This window comes from Strigops habroptila, chromosome 15, assembly GCF_004027225.2.
Source record: "Strigops habroptila isolate Jane chromosome 15, bStrHab1.2.pri, whole genome shotgun sequence".
Classification (NCBI taxonomy): domain Eukaryota; kingdom Metazoa; phylum Chordata; class Aves; order Psittaciformes; family Psittacidae; genus Strigops; species Strigops habroptila.
Window position 1 is genome coordinate 4,653,855 of NC_044291.2, and position 17,571 is coordinate 4,671,425.

Below are 17,571 nucleotides of genomic sequence, written 5' to 3' on the forward strand. Positions count from 1 at the left end.
GCCTCTTTGTACTATTTCTTAGTTACTACTTTTATACATGCTTTGATTCTGTTGCTGTTCTGAATAAAGCTGATTTTAAAGAAAAACTAAAATTCCAAGCTGCATAGACCTGAACAGCTTTTCAATAATTATGCTAGCCTCAGAAAAATCAATTTAGCTTTAGGTCCTTATACTGAAGCAGAAATTTACCCAGGGTTATTTTGACAGATGATGATTAAGGATAGTGTTTAGGCAATTTGCATTAGTGTGTTGCTTAAAAATTCAACTAACGTAACTGAACAGCTTGCTTTAATTCTTTCTTCAACAGCCCAGGAGAAGTGGACACAGTGGATGCATTCCAGGGACGAGAGAAAGACTGCATCATAGTGACATGTGTCCGGGCAAACAGCACTAAAGGGTCAATTGGGTATGTTTCTCTTCAGTGATTTGCAAGTCCCCTTTCCAGTGACACGAGGTATAGTCATATTTTTAATATGACAGTAAGGCAGTTATGTAAGACCAGAACAAGTCACTACAGCCAGCAAATTAAAGGGTATCTTAATGCCTGAATTAATATCTGACCAAAAGGGACATGGCAATGGTAAGTATTGTGTTCTGTGTTGCGTGCTGATGAATTTGCATCCTCCTTTAGCCTGTCACTGTTTTGGTTTGACACGGTTTGTCTTGAGAACTTGGCACTTTGCTTTAGTACTGCAGCAGCAGTGATTTTTCTTAAGCTTTTGATCTATATTGTAACCTTCTGAATGCTGCTCTCTTTAAATGAAATCCATTTTCTGCAACTCATTATCCTATTAATATCGCATTCTGTCTGTAGAAGTATTATTAACTAGTTACATATGTCACTAAGAATGTGATGCAGATGAGCTAGATCTTTGATTTCTAGATGGATATGCTTGTCTTTTGAGTTAGGAGTAGATTTGCAGAAAGTCTTGATTTAAAGTAGCAGGTTTGGTAACTTTACTTGGGTGTTTCCTGTTTGAGGCAGAAGGAACTAGTTGGCTGTGTGTGCTCTTTACCCCCAGACAGCTACAGCAGTTGTTGATTTGTTTCTGTAACTTATGGGTCAGTTTGAAAAATGGTAGTGGAATTATATTTTCTTACAGTTCATTGGCTTTGAAGTTAAACTATGGGAAGTCTGTCTGCATAAACAAAAATCTTTGTTTCTGCATACCAGGTTTCACTAAGGTACTTAGATTTCTCTGATACTAATTTCCTAATTGCTAGATAACGGGCTTTTAATTGTGCCGATCATTACTTTGGGAAGAGAAAGAATCCAAATCCTCTAGTAAACAACAGTGATGCTTTCTGGACATTTCTTAATCTGGTTGATTGAGTTTGGAAACTGAAGACAGCTAGAACCTGCCAGTTCTTTTGGCTGACATGGGACTTAACCTTTGTCTGTTCTTTTGGAAGAGAACTTTCCAGCTTACTGTGGTGAAGCTTTGGCAGTGCAATGCTGTAGAAGCTGTACATGCTGATGACTTGGACATCTGTTTCAGGGGCAGGTGTCATTGGCAAGGTGTGATGGGAAAGTTTGCAGCATCCTTACATAGATCTTGTAGCTGAGCAAAGTGTTTTGGTCTCCAAGGTTGCTAATCCAGCATTAAATGTACTCTGAAAGTAACTTTCAAATGGAGGAGAAAACTCCAAGGAAAGATAATGTTTTTGATTTGGGGTTGGGTTTATTTTTTCCTCCTTGTCCTGAGAAAACAGTCTTGTTGCTTATCAGTTTTAAAAGCTGTTAGGAATATTTAGTAGTCTTTCACGATTCTCCCACTAAGAACTGAAGAACTATAATATCTGTAGTGCTGGATCCACTCCCCACATTTGCTTCCTGCCCGTCTCTCTTGTTTCCTGCACAGACCAAATTTCCTTGGGTGGTGCTGGGACTTGTGCAGTTTGGAATTTGCTGAAGAGCAGGTCTCAGCACCATAAGCATTGTATCAGGCGTTGACGTTCAACTTGCTCAAGCTAAGTTTTATGAGGACTTGACTTTGTTTTGTACACTTCGTTAGCATAGAATAAGCTGTGCATTTTGGGAGCTTTTGCATTAGAGAAGAAATAATTTATATTACTTTCACAAACCTTTTTTTTTTAGTATTGGTAAATAAGCTCTACTAGAAATCAACCTTTAAGAATACACCAAGCATTTGTTTAGGTTTCAGTACCTTGGTTTGTGATATCGCATAACCAGACTAGACAATTTTCATAGTGCAAATAGAGGCTTTCTTCTGTAAGAATATACTTTTCACTTTTGAAGCATGACAAAGCAAAAGTCTTTTTTCATGTGCTTCCAGTGCAGGTCACCTTTAAAATAAAATACTCATGTCCAGCATTCAGTATTTCAATAGAATGTTTTCCCATTAATCATGCCAAATATTATTAATCTATTTCAGTTCAAGTCAAAAAGAAGCTTAAAGTCTTGATAGGTGAAGTGAGGTTGATGTCCTCTGTACTTTGAGGAACATTTAAGGAAGCACTGGTTGGCATTAAGAGGGGATTTGCTCTAAGAAAGGAAACATCAACAGCAAGAGCTGGAAAGAACTGGAATTCCCTGCAAGGAATCAGAGTGGTGAAAGAAAGAAAACACAATTCATGCAAAGCCCTTCATGTAAGGCAGGGGATCTGGGAGTGGGTCATGAACTACTGCTGCCTTTGTAGCTGCTTCTGTTTTCTTCATTTCACTGAAATTGAGTGTTATCACTTTTTGTTATCACACTTAAACCTTGTGGAAGAGTAGTTTATGAGCTTAGCTTTGTCTTGTCACCTAGGTTTCTGGCAAGTCTCCAGCGTCTGAATGTTACCATTACCAGAGCCAGATTCAGCCTCTTTATCCTTGGAAGACTGAAAACTCTCATGGTAGGTACAGTGTGAATCAAATGTGATCTTCTGTGATCCACCCTTTTAGGTCAAGTCAGGGTTGGGGAAGTGAAAACCATCCTTAGACTGCTCCAATCTGTGAAAGGGGGCCCTTCTGTGGTGTTTTGATAAATCAGTACAGTCCAGGTCTCCGAAGGGTTCTCTTTGAAAGCTTTGGCTGTAACTGTCAGCTGAAAAAGCTACTTAAAAAAATATATATTAAAAAATCTTTTCCTTGCTTCCAAGAAGGAAATTTAGAAATTACTCTCACAATATTTTTAGTAACTAAATTGTAACAGAGTGCTTTACAATTCAAGTGTGGGGGATGTGAAAAATCTTCTCTCTACTGGTAAGATAGGGTGATGGCAGAGCCTTGCTTCATCCTTACTGTTCCTGCAGCTATTGTATTTGTCACTGGATACTTGAGCAAGGAAAATGATTTTAAAAAGCCAGACCACCCCAAAATATTCCTCTTATCTTCAGATAATTGGTTTTCATACTACTTTGTGTAGTCATGTGGTTTCTGGGTATAGGCTTTGCTTGTACTCTTTGAAACAGGTGTTTCTGAAACAGAACTACATATCTGGAGAACTGCAAAGGCCCACTGAATGTGTAGAAAGTGCTCTTAGATAGACTTGATGTCTCACAGTACTGGATCTTGATTTTTTCCAAGGGTGGGGTTTGATAGCTGCACCACAAGAGGGCATTAAAGCCTTGTTCCTGTTTCACTCTCTGTGCAAGAGAACTCTTCTGGCCTTCATAAATATAGAAATTGTCATTTTAAGTAGTAGTTCACTGATGGCTGAAAGTACCTTCCCTGTGTTACAGCAACCAGAGTGCCTATTGCTGGTTTGCAAGTGAAACGTAAGATTCTTCCATTCCAGAAGGAACATAACAGTGGTTTCCATGACAGTTGTGTCAGGTACCTTGATTAAAGGAGTTGTGTATCCTGTGACACCTCTGTCCATTTGTGTGGATTTCTTTCCAATAACTTTTCTTTCTTTTTGGGGGGTGTCCTTTTGTCTTTTTCTAAAAGGAAAACAAAGACTGGAACGAGTTGATTCAGGATGCTCAGAAAAGAGGTGCCATTATCAAGACATCAGAAAAAAACTACAGGAGAGATGCTGGTAAGATTTTGAAGCTCAAGCCACCAGTACAGCCCCCAGCCAATGCAGGAACAAAGCAACCTGCTCCGTTGCAGTCGTCTTCCAGTGGCAAGAAGCCACTTGCAAATCCAAAGGAGGCCAGCAGCCCTCGGGAGCTCACTGCTGGCACTGGCTCTGCGGCGCTACAGGGAAGCGGAGGACCCCAGCAGCCACAGCGGGCTCAGGCTGTGGACTCCAGGAGAGGCAGTGCCCCTGCAACCATGGTGGCTGCAGTGCTTCCTGCTGATCAGGAGAAACCACGGGACCCGAGGCTGGCAAGCATGGCTAGTAGAACTGAAGCCAAAGGGAAGGAGCAGGCCTCAAAAGACAGCAGTCGGTCAGCCCAGAGCAATCCAGGATCAACATCACAGCAAGGCCTTGATGTGTCCTCAGCTGCCAGGGATCAGATTGCCAGAACAGAAACTTTTAAGAAGCCCCAACAAACACCGGGACAATGTGAGTCGCCTTCCACACCTCGGCACGAGGGTGACTGGAGAGCTCCTCCTTCGAAAAGCAGTTCAAAATCCCACAGTGAAGGAGGTGAAAGTTACAGCAATAAGCAGAACAAAGACTATTGTGTGTTAACAAGGAGAACATCAGAAGAGTCACCAGTGAACACAGAATCAAACGGTGCCAAGCGAAGAAAGACCTTTCACTGACTTGAGTATTGACTCATTACTGAAAATCTATTCCCAGATTTCTGTCTAGCAAGGACTGTATTTTAAATTATTTAGTATGCTTGGAACTCCCTTGTATTGATACCACTACTATCAGTAGATTCATCTTTTTCCCATCCTGTCCCTAATTGTGAAGGGGACTTTATACCTCTTTATACCTGGCAGTTGATAGATTGGAGCTTTTGTAAGGAAAAAGGGTAGCTGCATTGCTTGGAAGAGCAGTCATCTAGGAAGTTAAGGTTGTAAATGTTTAATGATGTATATTTGTACAGTATATGAAATTATTTTAAGATTTAATTTGGCAAATATATAGCTTCTTGTTTCCTTGTGCAAATGCTGATTTCTTAGGTATTTTTTTATGAAGAACCAGAGCAAAGCAAAAAGAAAGAAAAAACAAACAAAAAAACCTAAACCAACCCAAACCCAAACAGAAAATCCAAAAAAGAGCCATACTTTGTTTCCCCTTTGCACTAATAAGTCTAATTTATTTGATGGCAGAGTGAATGTTGATAATGTGGTAGCAGTGATTCTTCCTCGTGCTCCACTAGTGCTTCAGGAAACACTGAAGGCAGATGTACATTGGTTGAATGGAGAGAATTCTACTTATTTTGTATATTTTATGGCCTGTTTTTATAAGAACAGAAGAGCTTCCGTTTATACACGTGTGCCTTGAGTTTTGCTCTTGCTGCTGCTTCATGAGTTGTAATTCTTTTCTTGTTGCAGAGGCAACACAAACTGCAGATTAAAGCCTATGAGGTCTGTTTGGTCCCAGTGAGTCCATGTGAGGAATCATCAACAGCACTGTGCAACCTTAGTCAAAGATCCAGTTAATGCTTCTTGGTAATGACACTCGAGTTTTCGTTACAGGGAGATTTTGGAGATCTACAGAGCTAAAACGGGCAAGCAGTTCATTCTCGGTGTTATTACTGGATTCGTTCCACCGTGTTGATGAAGAATATTTAACCAGTAAAATGGGGTGGTGCAGGAAAATGAACTGATTTTTAAGAAAGCCTTCCTCTCGTCATAACATTTCACAATAAAAGTGGAATTATTTCTGCTAATAATGCTTTTGGGTGACTGAATTATCACTTTATCTGGAGATTGTGTCTATGTGAGGGAGGTGAAGAGCAGCATTTCATGTGCACAGAGTTTTTGCATGGAGGTACTCTAGCACGCTTCTGCCTGGGCATGCAGCTCCACGCTGTGTTAGCACAAGCTGGGTGTACTGCGAGTGGGCCGGGTTGCTGTCTCCATGCATCTGTGGTGAAGTACAGCCTGCTCATGGTGAAGTACAGCCTGCTCAGAGGCAGGCATGATCCTCCTGTCCCCCCCAGCTGACTTGTGCTTAACCATCATCACGGCAGTGGCTTTCTGAGCTGCCAGATTTCTCTGGCCAGAATTTAGCCATCATCTTTAGTTATATTTTCTGTCCTGACACTTTCATTGCAGTGATTAGTGTTAGCTTTGTTCCTTTAACTGCTGCCTGAGAGGTACGTGCGATCCAGCCCAGTGAAATATGGGTGCCTTACCGTACAAAACATCAGTTCGAACTGTAATTGCTAGTCAATGCATCCAAGCCCAGAACAAACATGCTTTACTGGTAACAAATGTGTTGTAGGTGTGTTGGGAGGCATTTAGTTGCTATCTGTGGCTGTCCAGCTCATTGTGCTGCATAGTACAGAGCATTTTAAGATACCAGGGTAGAATCTTTGAGATGCCTATGAAGTGAAACTAGTATATGTGCATTTTTTAGCTTTAGTTATTTGTTCTGTTGCAATTGTAATCACTTCAGTGAACCCTGACCACCTCTTGTCAGCAGTGTGTGCTCTTCTAAAACTGCTGTGACTCTGCCTTGGTGTTGTGTACCTTGTGCAAGCAGGAAGGCTGCTGGAATGAATCAGACTGTTGTGAGTTGGACATCTTGGTCACCCCCCACATCCCACAATCCATGCCCAATGTGTTATCTCCTTTTATGTTCATAGGAATATTTAAAAATACCATCATCTTTGCAACCTCTTGGCTCTCTTGGCAGGGCTGTGCTGACCTGCCTGCTGTTTCTGCTTAGCACATTGAAAAGGCTGCTATGCTGCAAGAGGGTGTAGGATGGCCATTTAGACTGTCTCGATGTAAATAAAGTGAAGCTGGCAACAGTGTGAACGAGGAAATGCTTTTCTGGTCAACGAGGAAATGCTTTTCTGGTCATTAAATACAATTTTGTCAAAAGAATGTTTCTCTCTAACTTTTCTTCTACTTTTCCTCCTCAATCTACATTTCTGAACATGGTCTTCTGAGAGCTATACTTACCATGCTGGAAGGAATTCTGTTTTAACATTTAAATTTTATTGTATTTTGTACACTGCATGTAGGCCATGTCCTCTGTAGTGCCTGTGTTTTTGCATATATCATCTCTGAGGCGTGGTCAGTGGCTCAGACTTTGGTTATTTAATACTGGATTTATCAGACTTAAGTTATGCTTTCAGCTTATTGCTACTGTATCATTAATGGTGTATTCTTTAATTGTTGCACTTGGAACACTTTCCCCTCTTCCCGTATCACTCAGAGTATATTTGTAGTTTTAATTAACTTTTCCCCCTTCTCTTTTATACCCCTAACATGGAAAACCAAGCAAATTCCAATCCAAAGCATGCTTCTCACTGCTTCAAATAAAACCTGCATTGGGGAACAAACAGTTTAGGTACCATTTTCCTAACTTCTCTGCTGTTTACATTCCATGTTACAAGATACTGAGTAGTGACAGGCAGTTGGTGTTGGTAAGCCGTGAGTGCAGACTTTGTTCATTTAGTATCATCTTGGAACCACTGGCAGCTGGAGGAGGTTGTTCAGTGATTGTTCTGTTCTGCTGAGTGTTAAAGTCAGAAAAATCAGTAAAACACTAAACACAACTTAAGGCAAAACAGTTTAATTGGAGGTTCTGCCACAAAACTTTGGAAGAAGCTGTATTCAGTTTTTTATGCAGAGGCTTCTGTGCTTTGTCCAAGCTTGGGTTGACTCTGAGTGCAAACTTAGTTCCCTTTGCACTGCTATTAGTCTTTAATATCAGTCAGAAGGGAAAGTCTCCTGCTGGTGTTGAAGCATATTTTGCCCAACGTTTGGTGAGTGTTGTTTTTATTATTTTTAATTTGCACATGAAATAGTCTTTCTGGTAAAGGTAGAGTGTGATTTTGATTATTCCTTTAAGGTTTACTGTAATTGTTTTCCATGTCATTACTCCCAATTATGGTGATGTGAGAGCAAACCAGATGTATATAATGATGATTATCCAAACAGGTACGTGCCTAATAAGTTTTTCTCCTCCCCTGTGTTCCATTGTACGTGTGCTATAGAGGGCTGTCTTACCTGACAGTGACTTTTATCAGTTGTACCGATGGATGTCTGCAGACCCCCCAGAGGAGAACCAGCAGTTTGCAGAGCACTGACCCCTTTGGGGGGGTTTTAGTGTCAGTGGATGGGCTGAGGAGTGCTGAGAGCTGGGGAGGCTTCTGGGCTGTGGGTAGTAGTCACAAGAGCTGTGCCACACTCACCCTCTCCTCCCAGTCTCATCTCCATTCAGGCTTCCAGTACTGGTGGGGTGCAGTGAGTTCTTACAGTACTGTCTCCTAGACGAGCTGAGTGCTGTAATTAATGAGCAGCTAATGAGGGTCTAACAAGTGGAGGCACAGGAGCTGGGAGACTGGGTGGTACAAGGTGTGCAGACTGGCAAGGCTCTTTGCCGCTTCCTCATGCCAGTCCATGAAATGGAAGTAGCCCCTACAGTACTGATGCAAGGGAAACATGGAGCAGTACCTGCTTCCAGAGTGAGAAAGGACTTGTAGTGACCAAATGTACTGACTGAGGGTAAACAATGTTCCCAGGTGATATCTTAAAAATGACATGGAACCCTGGTAATGTAAGAGCTGAGACTTTTGGGGTTTATGCAGTTACTGAAGTGTGGTGAGATGCTGGGGTTTACTTTTGCATTTAGAAGGGGGAGACCTGAGTAGCCAACAGCTGGAGCTGGGCTCTTCATTCACAGCCCAGTGACTGTACCAACACCAAGAATAAGTGGAACCATGGTCCTAAAAATGCCAGGCATTCTCTCTAGTCCACATGAATAAATGATGGATGAAATGGCTGCTGTATTGTAAATGGAATTTATAATGTTAATGATACAATACAGTCTCTTGCCACAACGGGTCCATTCCCAAGCCATATATAAGGTCTCCTTTCTTGTCTTTTTAAGATGTTTGGAAAGGAGCCCACTGCCTTATTCTTTGGTGCAAATAAATGTAAGCTAAGCAGCCTTGTACATCGAATATTGCTGACACATGAGACCTTCCAGCTATGTGTATCTGTCTTCTAAGGCCTTGACTAATTTGCCACCAACTCCCAGTGACAGAAATGAAAATGAAGGTGGTTTGAGTGCATGTTACATTTGGTATTGTGAAGATGTTGAAAACCTTGTTTTGTAGCCTGACAGGCTACGCTGCTGTGGCCATCCAATTCTGTCACTGATTTCACTGTGGCATCAAGCAAGAAATCCCTTTGCTACAAAGAAATCCCATCAGTTTCTCCTCTATTTTAATCCCTGAAATAGCACAGAGTGGGGTTGGGATGGAGTATTTGGAACCCAATATTATTGCTGGCCAGGAGAGAAGGTAGTTATGTGCTAAAAATGGGTGGGTTTAGGCTTTCCTCCCACGTTTCACCCTGCAGTGAAACTTGTTATGACACCTGGAGAATCAAAATGGTAAAGGAGCCTTTAGGACACGCTGAAGCTCTTCTCTGCATCTCAAATCAGTGCAATTTTTAGCCAGTTTCTATGTGATAGTGGCCAAACTCTCTGACTCCCTGCTAGAAGGGCTGAGATGATGACACAAAGCTCTTCAAAAAACCAGCTCCGCTCTTCTTTCTGAGCAAGAATGCTCAGCTCCTCCTTTATACTTTGTTTTATTTACATTTGAGACTTTCCATGAAAGCCAATTGCAGAACAGAATTGAGTGGCGAGACCATTAATTTTATTACCGCTAAAGTGTTGGTTCTCTCACTACTTCAGCCCCCACAAGGCTTCTTATGAATCACTCCTGTAGATGAGATGTCTGCTTCCTCATCTTTAAAACACCAAATAACATACCTGGTAAGTGCCAAGGGAATTTTTACCTCCCTCCTTCTGTCTCCAGCACCTAGGGACTATAAGCTTAACATTTTATCTGGCAAGTGAGCAAACATGGAGCAAACCAGGCTCCTGTTGGCTCCTGTAGCTGGGGCTGTGGACTCAGCCTGGCCACAGCGGTCTGTCACATCAGGCAGATTTGTGTTGGTTTGGGGCTTTTGGTTATTTAGCCTTTACTCTCAATAGTTAAAACCAGAGTAGACTGTGAGGTAAACAAGAAAAACCAAAAGCTCTACTTGTACTGTTTGAAGAGGTCACATTTTTGCAGACAGAAGTGTCATTTAAAAACTTTCTCAAATCAAATGCCGGTGACAGGATACACATGAAAACCTCTTGAAAGAGCGCAAGTGGCTTTTCTCAGAAAAAGAAGTACCTTTTGGTTAACCTTTCCACAAGTGAAGTACCAAGCTCATTGGACAACTTCTCCCATTTGGAAGCATTAACCGATGTACAAATGTCTCTCTCTTAAGGAAGATGAACTTTTGTATCTGCGGGTACTTGCTGTGATGGTTTCTCTCTGTGTTATTTCAATAATGCTCTTTGTGTAGACACCTGTGTGCTGACGGAAGTCTGCAGTTAATGGATCTTCAGTGCTGAAGCTTTCAGAAGTTTTAAATTATTTTCTTAAATACCAAGTTTAAGTTTTGTTTGAGGGTTTGTTTGGGGTTTTTTTTTTGTCTTGCAGTGGTTTGTGTTGTGTGATTGCAAGTTCTGTAGCACTGTTGAACAGGTAAAATGCCATCCTGCTCTCCAACACACAGGGTTAGCTTTGCTCTAAGCCTGAAGATGAGCTGCAGTACCCTGTCTGCAGGCAGAGCCACAGGAGGCAAGTCTGAAACTCTCTTTTTGGGCCCTGTCCTTGCTCACAGCCTAAAGGCTATTTCATTTCTTACACAAGATGAAGCATGTCATGTTTGTCATTTGCAGTTACTATTACACAGAGGGTTTGCACATCTAGGAAGAGCCTAAGAACAGTATATGTAGCATGGAGGGTGGACTTGTGTTTTGTTCCCCAATATTTTTCAGTTGTCCTTTGGCATAGCTACATAAGCTTTGGTTAAAGGTCCAGGAATGAACATGATGAGTATTATGTGTTCATGGGGAGGTGGTACCATCTCTGGAGCTGAGTTGGAAAGCCAGTGATGTTTTATCTTAAAAACAGATGAACAAACCCCCCAAACCAACCAATCAACACCCAGTCAACCATGAGAAAATCCCCCGAACCAAAAAGGTCCTGTGGTCTATCACCTTCAGCAGTTTTCATTCCTGGGCAGTTCTGAGCTTTGTTTTACCCCTCTGAGGTTATTTTCTATAGGAATTCAGTGCTGCTGCTTGGCACGTTCCCGCTTGCATCGCAATAAAAGTGTGTTAGCAGGGAATCTGCTGGGTGCAGAGTTTGTCTGGGACACAGCTTTATGAAGTAGTAAATTTTCTGTTGCTTAATCTAATATTCTAGAGAAAAACACTAGTAGAGGGAAAAGAGAATGTTGCTTCACCTTCCAGAAGTGCCATTAGAGATCTTGATCTTGTTACAGTCTTTTCAATGCTATTACTTGTAAGAACAATAACATATGAGGATTTTAAATCTATTGCAGTCAGAAAGTACAAAGAAACAGTGAGTGTCAATACCAACAGACAGCAACTGACTGCATTAAAGAAAGGGAGACAATACTTGTACCAGCCCACTCTCTCAGAGATCAGCTCTCAGCAGGGTGAGTTTAACCCTCATTTATTTTATGGTGGATTAACTAAGCCCTGTGACCTGTGATGTTAAACGCTGCTCAAAACATGCCCCAGATTTGTGTTGCTCTTTGATGTGGCAATATCCATCCTGCATCTTTGCTCCCGTTTTCTTCTTCTGTTTCAAAGTAAAAGTTCACTGCCTTCCTCCCCATGGAGGTGGCTGCATTTGGTGGCACTGGCTGCATATCTCCAGTGTCAGGCTGGAAGATGCTGCTGGCTCTTGCACTTTTGAACTGTGGGCTGCTCTAGCACAGGCCCCCTGAGCAGGGTGGGCTGCAGGGACAGGAGCATGGAGGGATAGTGTTGAGACAGAACAGATATTGATAGAAAAGCTCTCGGAATAGAGCTCCGCTTTGGCAAGGACACCAGATCTGGAAATGCCTGTGGAGGCTCAGGTCTGGACTGGGGGGGCTCAGGGGTCTTTGCAGGGCTGGGATGGTGACCAAGGGCTGCTTGCCTGTTGAGCCCAGAACTGAATGAGCTGGAGGTGGGGGGTGTCTCCTCTCTTCTAAACCTCCACTCAGTCAGCTCATGGCTTGGTAAATCTTTGGGCATGACAAAATTAGAGCTCTTGTGTTCATAACATTCCCTTTGTTCTGACTGAGTTACAGCATTTCTTGTCTCTGGTTTCTCCTGCCTTTGTTTATGTGCTTGACTAGAACCGCTTCCTCAGATAGGGGCATGGTTATGAGCCTTAAATGAGTTGATCTGGTCTCTATGAGCTCTATACTGAACTTTCAGGCTGGGGTGCTTAAAAATACTCAAAATAAACAGCTTTTTCTGCAAAGGTGCATCATGGCACCAGCTCGGGGGGGGCTGCAATGGGGTTGGATAGCTGAGGTCCCCCTGGAGAAGCATCCTTGAGCTGCCCAGCCTTTTCCTGCTGCAGGCTCATTGGAAATGGCCTTTCCACACTAGACCGGTGCTTAATATATCCCTCAGGCTCTGTTCATTGTCTACAGTTAGTAGTCTAACCTCGGTTCAGCAAAGTAATTATAAGAAATAATTAACAGCTCTCAGTAATGAGGCAACCTCTCTCTCCCCTCTCCCTCCCCATGTGGTGCACCATGGTAGTGACTTAGAAAACACAAGAGGACATTATGAATCAAAAAATAAGTCTTTACCTGTAATTAACTGTGCACACAAGAAGAAAAGTGATCAAGCAGCCATTAATAGTTGCTTTACTGGAGGAGGATACACCAGAATCAAATGCTCATGGCAAAATGTCCCTTTAAGTTGTGGTTCTTGTATAACATTTAATCCAAACAAAAAATAAGTCTCTACCCAAAAGAGTATTTGAACCGTACACTATACGGACATGTGTGGATAAGACACTGCACTCCTCACGTACCATATGCCTAATGGCCCTGCCTTCTCTGTAAGTGCAAGAAAACAAAACCCAGCAATGAAAATACAAAAATCAATGCAGCAACTAGAGTTGTAGGCAACAATATGTGTGTGGCCAGGCCAGGCCGATGGTGGGATGTGGGACTATGCAGCAAGGATGGACCAGAGTCCCCCCTTTCCCTCCCTCCCCTTTCCCCTGCCTGTTGTGTTATGGGTCTCTGGAGTTGAGTTGACATGACAGGCTCCTTCAAAACAGGACACTAAGAAGAGTTAAAATAAAAAGAACACCCCAGCCTATACCAAAGTAAAGAAAGTAATAATAAAAAAAATACCCCTTGGATTACGGCACTATTTCACTAGGGCCTCGATGGCCCTGGCCTCAGGTCGCCCTGTACGGAGCAGGGAAGGAGAGTCACTGTGCAGAGGGAAGGGTGGGTCTGTGTCCCCGCTGGGCTGCTGGAGCACGGCCCGGCACAGGCTGGTGCAGTCCCTGTGCTGCTGCTCGGCAGCCGGCTCCATGCTGTGGCCACCCCGGCTGCTGCCAGGATGGTTCATGGACAGGAGTCAGCCCCTCATGTTCTGCGCACCCCTCTGCTCGGGAAGAGGACTGAAAGACATTGTGCAAGTCCTAGCATGAAGGAAGGCGGAGGAGACGGTGGGGAGAGCCACCCATTACCTTGGTCTCCCCAGATCCCTTGGGTGATGTGCCTGGGCTGGGCTCCCTCCTCTGCAGCTTCAGAGGTCCCCCCATCCGCACAGCTGGAGGGCGAGCACCCAGAGGAGGACGGCGCCGAGGCTGCCGCGCACGCTGGAGGCACCATCGCAGTCCTTTTTGTCAGCTTCACATCTGGATTGCTGGCACAGGACCCCCTTGAAGCCCACGGGGCAGATGCAGCGCTGGTTCTGGTAGCACGTGCCACCATTCTGGCAGAGCAGGAGCTCATCATCGCAGACATTGGCTACGATTGGGGAGGGAGGGAAGGATTTGAGTGTTAGTCTGGGGTATGTTAAGCCCCTTGACTGCAGCAGAAATGAAAAGCTTTTGGCTTTCTTTAGCTCCTAGGGATTGAATTATTCAACCCTCATAGTGCTAGGGCAGTCCCAGGGCCAGGGGAAAATAGTGGGGACTGCAAACTCCAGGATCGAAGCTATCAAGTCATTTTGGATTTGGGAGGAATGGCTGGAATCTGCTCACTCTACGCTCTGAGCATCATGGGGGACCCGAGCAGTCAGTGCTGAGGATCCCCCTCTAGTCTGGATCCATCCCACCCCCATCCCATCACTGTGTCTCAGGTACTTACGGAAGCAGCCCTGTCTCCAGTAGTAGTTGGGCAGGCAGTCGTCACACTTGGGCCCCGTGGCACCTTCTTTGCATTCACAGTAGCCGGTCTCATTGCAGCGGTCGTGCATGGAGCCGATCTGGTTGCAGTTACATTCTGGCCAAACACACAGGGCTGTCAGTGCCTGCCTTGCCTGGAGGCCTTGTCCCTGTTAATGCTCTGAGGGAGATACTGGGACTTTGGAAAAGCCTGGCTACGTGCAACAGAAGGGCCCTTAGAGACCAAGGAACTGGGAGAGCATGGTTACATGAGAGGTCCCAAGAGTGCAAACAGCCATGAGTGCAAAGACCACCCCCCTCTGAAGCTGAGCACCTCCCGGTAGAGCAATTCATCTGAATCAAGTTGGAAAGATATTATTTGGGCTTTGTTTTCCGGAAAGAGATGCCTTGGCAGGCTGCAGAGACTATAACGACTGGGGGCATGCAGGTCCCCCCTCTTTACAGAGAGAGGCTGAATTGAAGCCCACCCCATAGCCCTATAAGAGCCATCCCATGTCCTAGTGCTGCTGCCCAAGGCCACTGGAGTGCTCACCTATGCATACATTCTCGTCATCCAGCTCCGCGGAGCTGTTGCGGTAGAAGCCCAGGCGGCAGTGCTGGCAGTGCTGGCCCCTCGTGTTGTGCTTGCAGCTCACGCAGGTCACCACGTTCAGGAAGTCGATGTAGCTGCAGCGGTTGGAGTGGCCGTAGCACTCGCAGTCTGCAGAGAGGAGGAGAGAGCTGAGGAGATGGGCTGGGAGCATCCTTCCTTGTGCTGGGTGGAGGAGAAGAGCCACGACCACTGCTGACACAGGGCTGGGCAGGATGAGTGCACACAGTGGCTGCTGTTCCTCACTGCCATGGAGGGATTGGGTTGGGAGTCACTGCTCAGAGAGGGGGGCTCTGTCCCCTTGCGTGAGGACAGGCAGGAGCCAGCCCCCGGCTGTCCCAGGACACGATCTCTTTAAGGCAAGGCATAATGATGGCAGCAGGCAGTGGAAGGGAATTAGGTGTTAATTAAAGAGCTGCCTTGTTAATGAGCAGAGCTCAGCTTGGTGCCTGGCATTGGCTCTGGTGGAGCTGCGGGACTTGGGGGGGAGCTGGGTTGGGATGCTGAGCCCCAGTGAAGGCTGTGCTCTGCCTTGCTGTGGCAAGGAGGGGACTGGACCATGGGATGGGGTTGGCAGAGGGTGCAGCAATGCTGCCTCCAGCGATGGGAAGGGCCTGGACAAGGCTGGAGCTGAAGCTGCTGATGTCCAGGTAAAATCTCACTGCCTCTCTGGCTTTTTCCCCTGTGTCCCTTTCTCAGCCCCTTGCTGTTGTACCTCCAAAACAATGCTGGGTGTGAAGTATGGTGACTCTCAGGTTAAGTGCTTAAAATGAATATGTCCAAGGAAGCGTGGCTTGTGTGGAGTCCCTCGAAAGATAGTGGACAAGTGCATGAAGGTTTGAACCAGGGCTGCCTGACACAGCACAGGGCTGCAGGTGGGATAGGAGATGCCACCATCGCTTGTCCAAGCACTGTTCCTGTCCCCAGGGCTGACCTCTCTCAGCTATGGGCACATTAGAAAACTACCAGCTAGGTTTAATTTGTAGCCAGAGGAATTTGATTATTTGCTTCTTGTGTTTGCTTTTTAATACCATGACTTGGGATGGTGATTGCCTTGCAGTGTTAGATTCAGGCGCTGGATCTTTCTGGGAGTTTAAAAGTATAACACAAGGAGAGGAGGTACCCTGGTTGCCTTGTGGCCCTGCTGTGGTCCTGGTCAGGGGGTGTCCCAGCCAGCATGGGCAGGGAATAACGTGAGCAGAAACAGTGTCAGCCATGTCTGAGCTGCTCCAGTCTTTGGAGAGGAGGCCTGGAGCTGGGGTTTTGTTCCAAGCTCTAACATTAAACATTCAATGACAGAGGGATGGGAGGGAGCGGTGTGGGTTGGCATGCACATGCGACTGGAGGAGGAGACTTGTCTCAATGAAATGATGACCAGGGAAGATGGAGCAGGGCAGAGGTTTCCCCACAGTTCATAAACTGCCTGAGGAGGAGCTGAGATTTTGTTGTAATCTTGACCTTCTGTGAAACAACTTCTGCCTCGTTGACCAATATTAAAGAATTTTAGCTCAGATACTTCTGGCTGCTGCAATTCCCAAGCATTGTTTCACCCTAGTAATGCACTCCCGCATACAGCTAACCACAACTTGGAAACGCAAACCCTCCCCATCTTCTTCATGTCTGATGCTGCTGCACTGCATCACCTGGGTGAAGACTGAGAGCCCTGGAGCACCACGCTCCCTCCTCTTACCTTTATATGTTTCAATAGGAGCCACTGGGCCAGAGTCTGGTTTGAGCCGGAAGAGTTTTGAGCTCTTTGAGGATGCTTAAGGAAAATCAGAGACATGTTTTCTCTCACTGCTTAGCACCGCTCCGCATCCTACCCTACCACGAGCAGCTCTGCTACGAGAACAATGCTGACCCGAGCCAAGAACACTGCTCCGGCAGCACTGGCAGCTATTTCTGCACCAGACAGCTGGTAGCTGCTAAATTTCTCCCTCTTTTCTCCCCTTCTCAAAGTTTGAGGCATGAAAAACTCGATGCACAGTGCTGTTGCAATGTGCAGAGCCAGGAGGAGCTACTCACGCATCCCCCCTTCGTGCACGTTCGATGGTGAGAATTGGGTTATTCAGGATAAGGATCTACAAGTCTGAATAGCATGAAAACAATCTACTGTCCATGGCATCAGTTTGATGGAGGTCACACCAACTAGCACCAACAAGCTGCTAGGAGGACAAACACTACGGAGGTGGTATCTGGCAAGGCTTGCTAAAGGGTCCTGCAGAGCACATGCTGCTCACGTACCTGGCTTCTTCCCGTGTCTCTTGCCTGCAGAGTGTGCTGTGCGCCCTGCTTTGCTCTTCGGAGCTGCTACACCAGACAATAGAACATATCTGAGTGCTGTGGTGGGGTCAGGGCACCCACGGTCAGCCCAGCATGGTTGGGCTGGGGATATTTCCTCTGCATAAGGGGCTGCCTGTGCAGGATGGTGCTTCCTCAGGGCTGTGCTGCCAGACCCCCTCCCACACTGAATGACTGGGGTACTGAGGGTAAAAGCCATCACCTCCAACTCAAGCTGATGGGGTCTGTGCTTTGGTAACCCTAGTAAAAGGCAAGGCTGAGCCATGCTGAGGTCCCACAGGGATCCTGCCTCTCGTGCCATTAGTGATGCTGCTGTGGCACTGGGGCCTCCTTGGATCCCCATGGCTTCCCCTGGTCTCACGGTGGGCTAGCACAGTGTCCAGACCCTCCTCTGCCAATGT

The 17,571-nt window shown here is 45.3% G+C and overlaps 2 protein-coding genes across 10 annotated transcripts in view; one reads left to right on the forward strand and one right to left on the reverse strand.

Annotated features, from left to right (window-relative positions):
- The window catches only part of SETX (senataxin), a 29,770-nt gene extending 22,863 nt beyond the window's left edge, over window positions 1–6,907 (forward strand). For all 7 annotated transcript variants that reach the window (XM_030507066.1, XM_030507067.1, XM_030507069.1 and 4 more), the window contains 3 exons: window positions 308–406; window positions 2,772–2,859; window positions 3,896–6,907. In XM_030507066.1, the coding sequence (XP_030362926.1) occupies window positions 308–406; window positions 2,772–2,859; window positions 3,896–4,663 (955 nt within the window). In that variant the 3' untranslated portion in view covers window positions 4,664–6,907. The remainder of the gene's footprint in view (window positions 1–307; window positions 407–2,771; window positions 2,860–3,895) is intronic.
- A 5,785-nt stretch (window positions 6,908–12,692) lies between these two features.
- Window positions 12,693–17,571, reverse strand: part of NTNG2 (netrin G2) — a 46,006-nt gene continuing 41,127 nt past the window's right edge. For 2 of the 3 annotated variants that reach the window (XM_030507388.1, XM_030507390.1), the window contains exons 6-8: window positions 14,813–14,980; window positions 14,243–14,377; window positions 12,693–13,900 (exon numbers count right to left, since the gene is read on the reverse strand). In XM_030507388.1, coding sequence (XP_030363248.1) covers window positions 13,677–13,900; window positions 14,243–14,377; window positions 14,813–14,980 — 527 coding nt within the window. In that variant the 3' untranslated portion in view covers window positions 12,693–13,676. Of the gene's footprint in view, window positions 13,901–14,242; window positions 14,378–14,812; window positions 14,981–16,559; window positions 16,635–17,113; window positions 17,180–17,571 lie in introns of all 3 variants that reach the window. The other variant, XM_032920314.1, reaches the window with a different exon arrangement.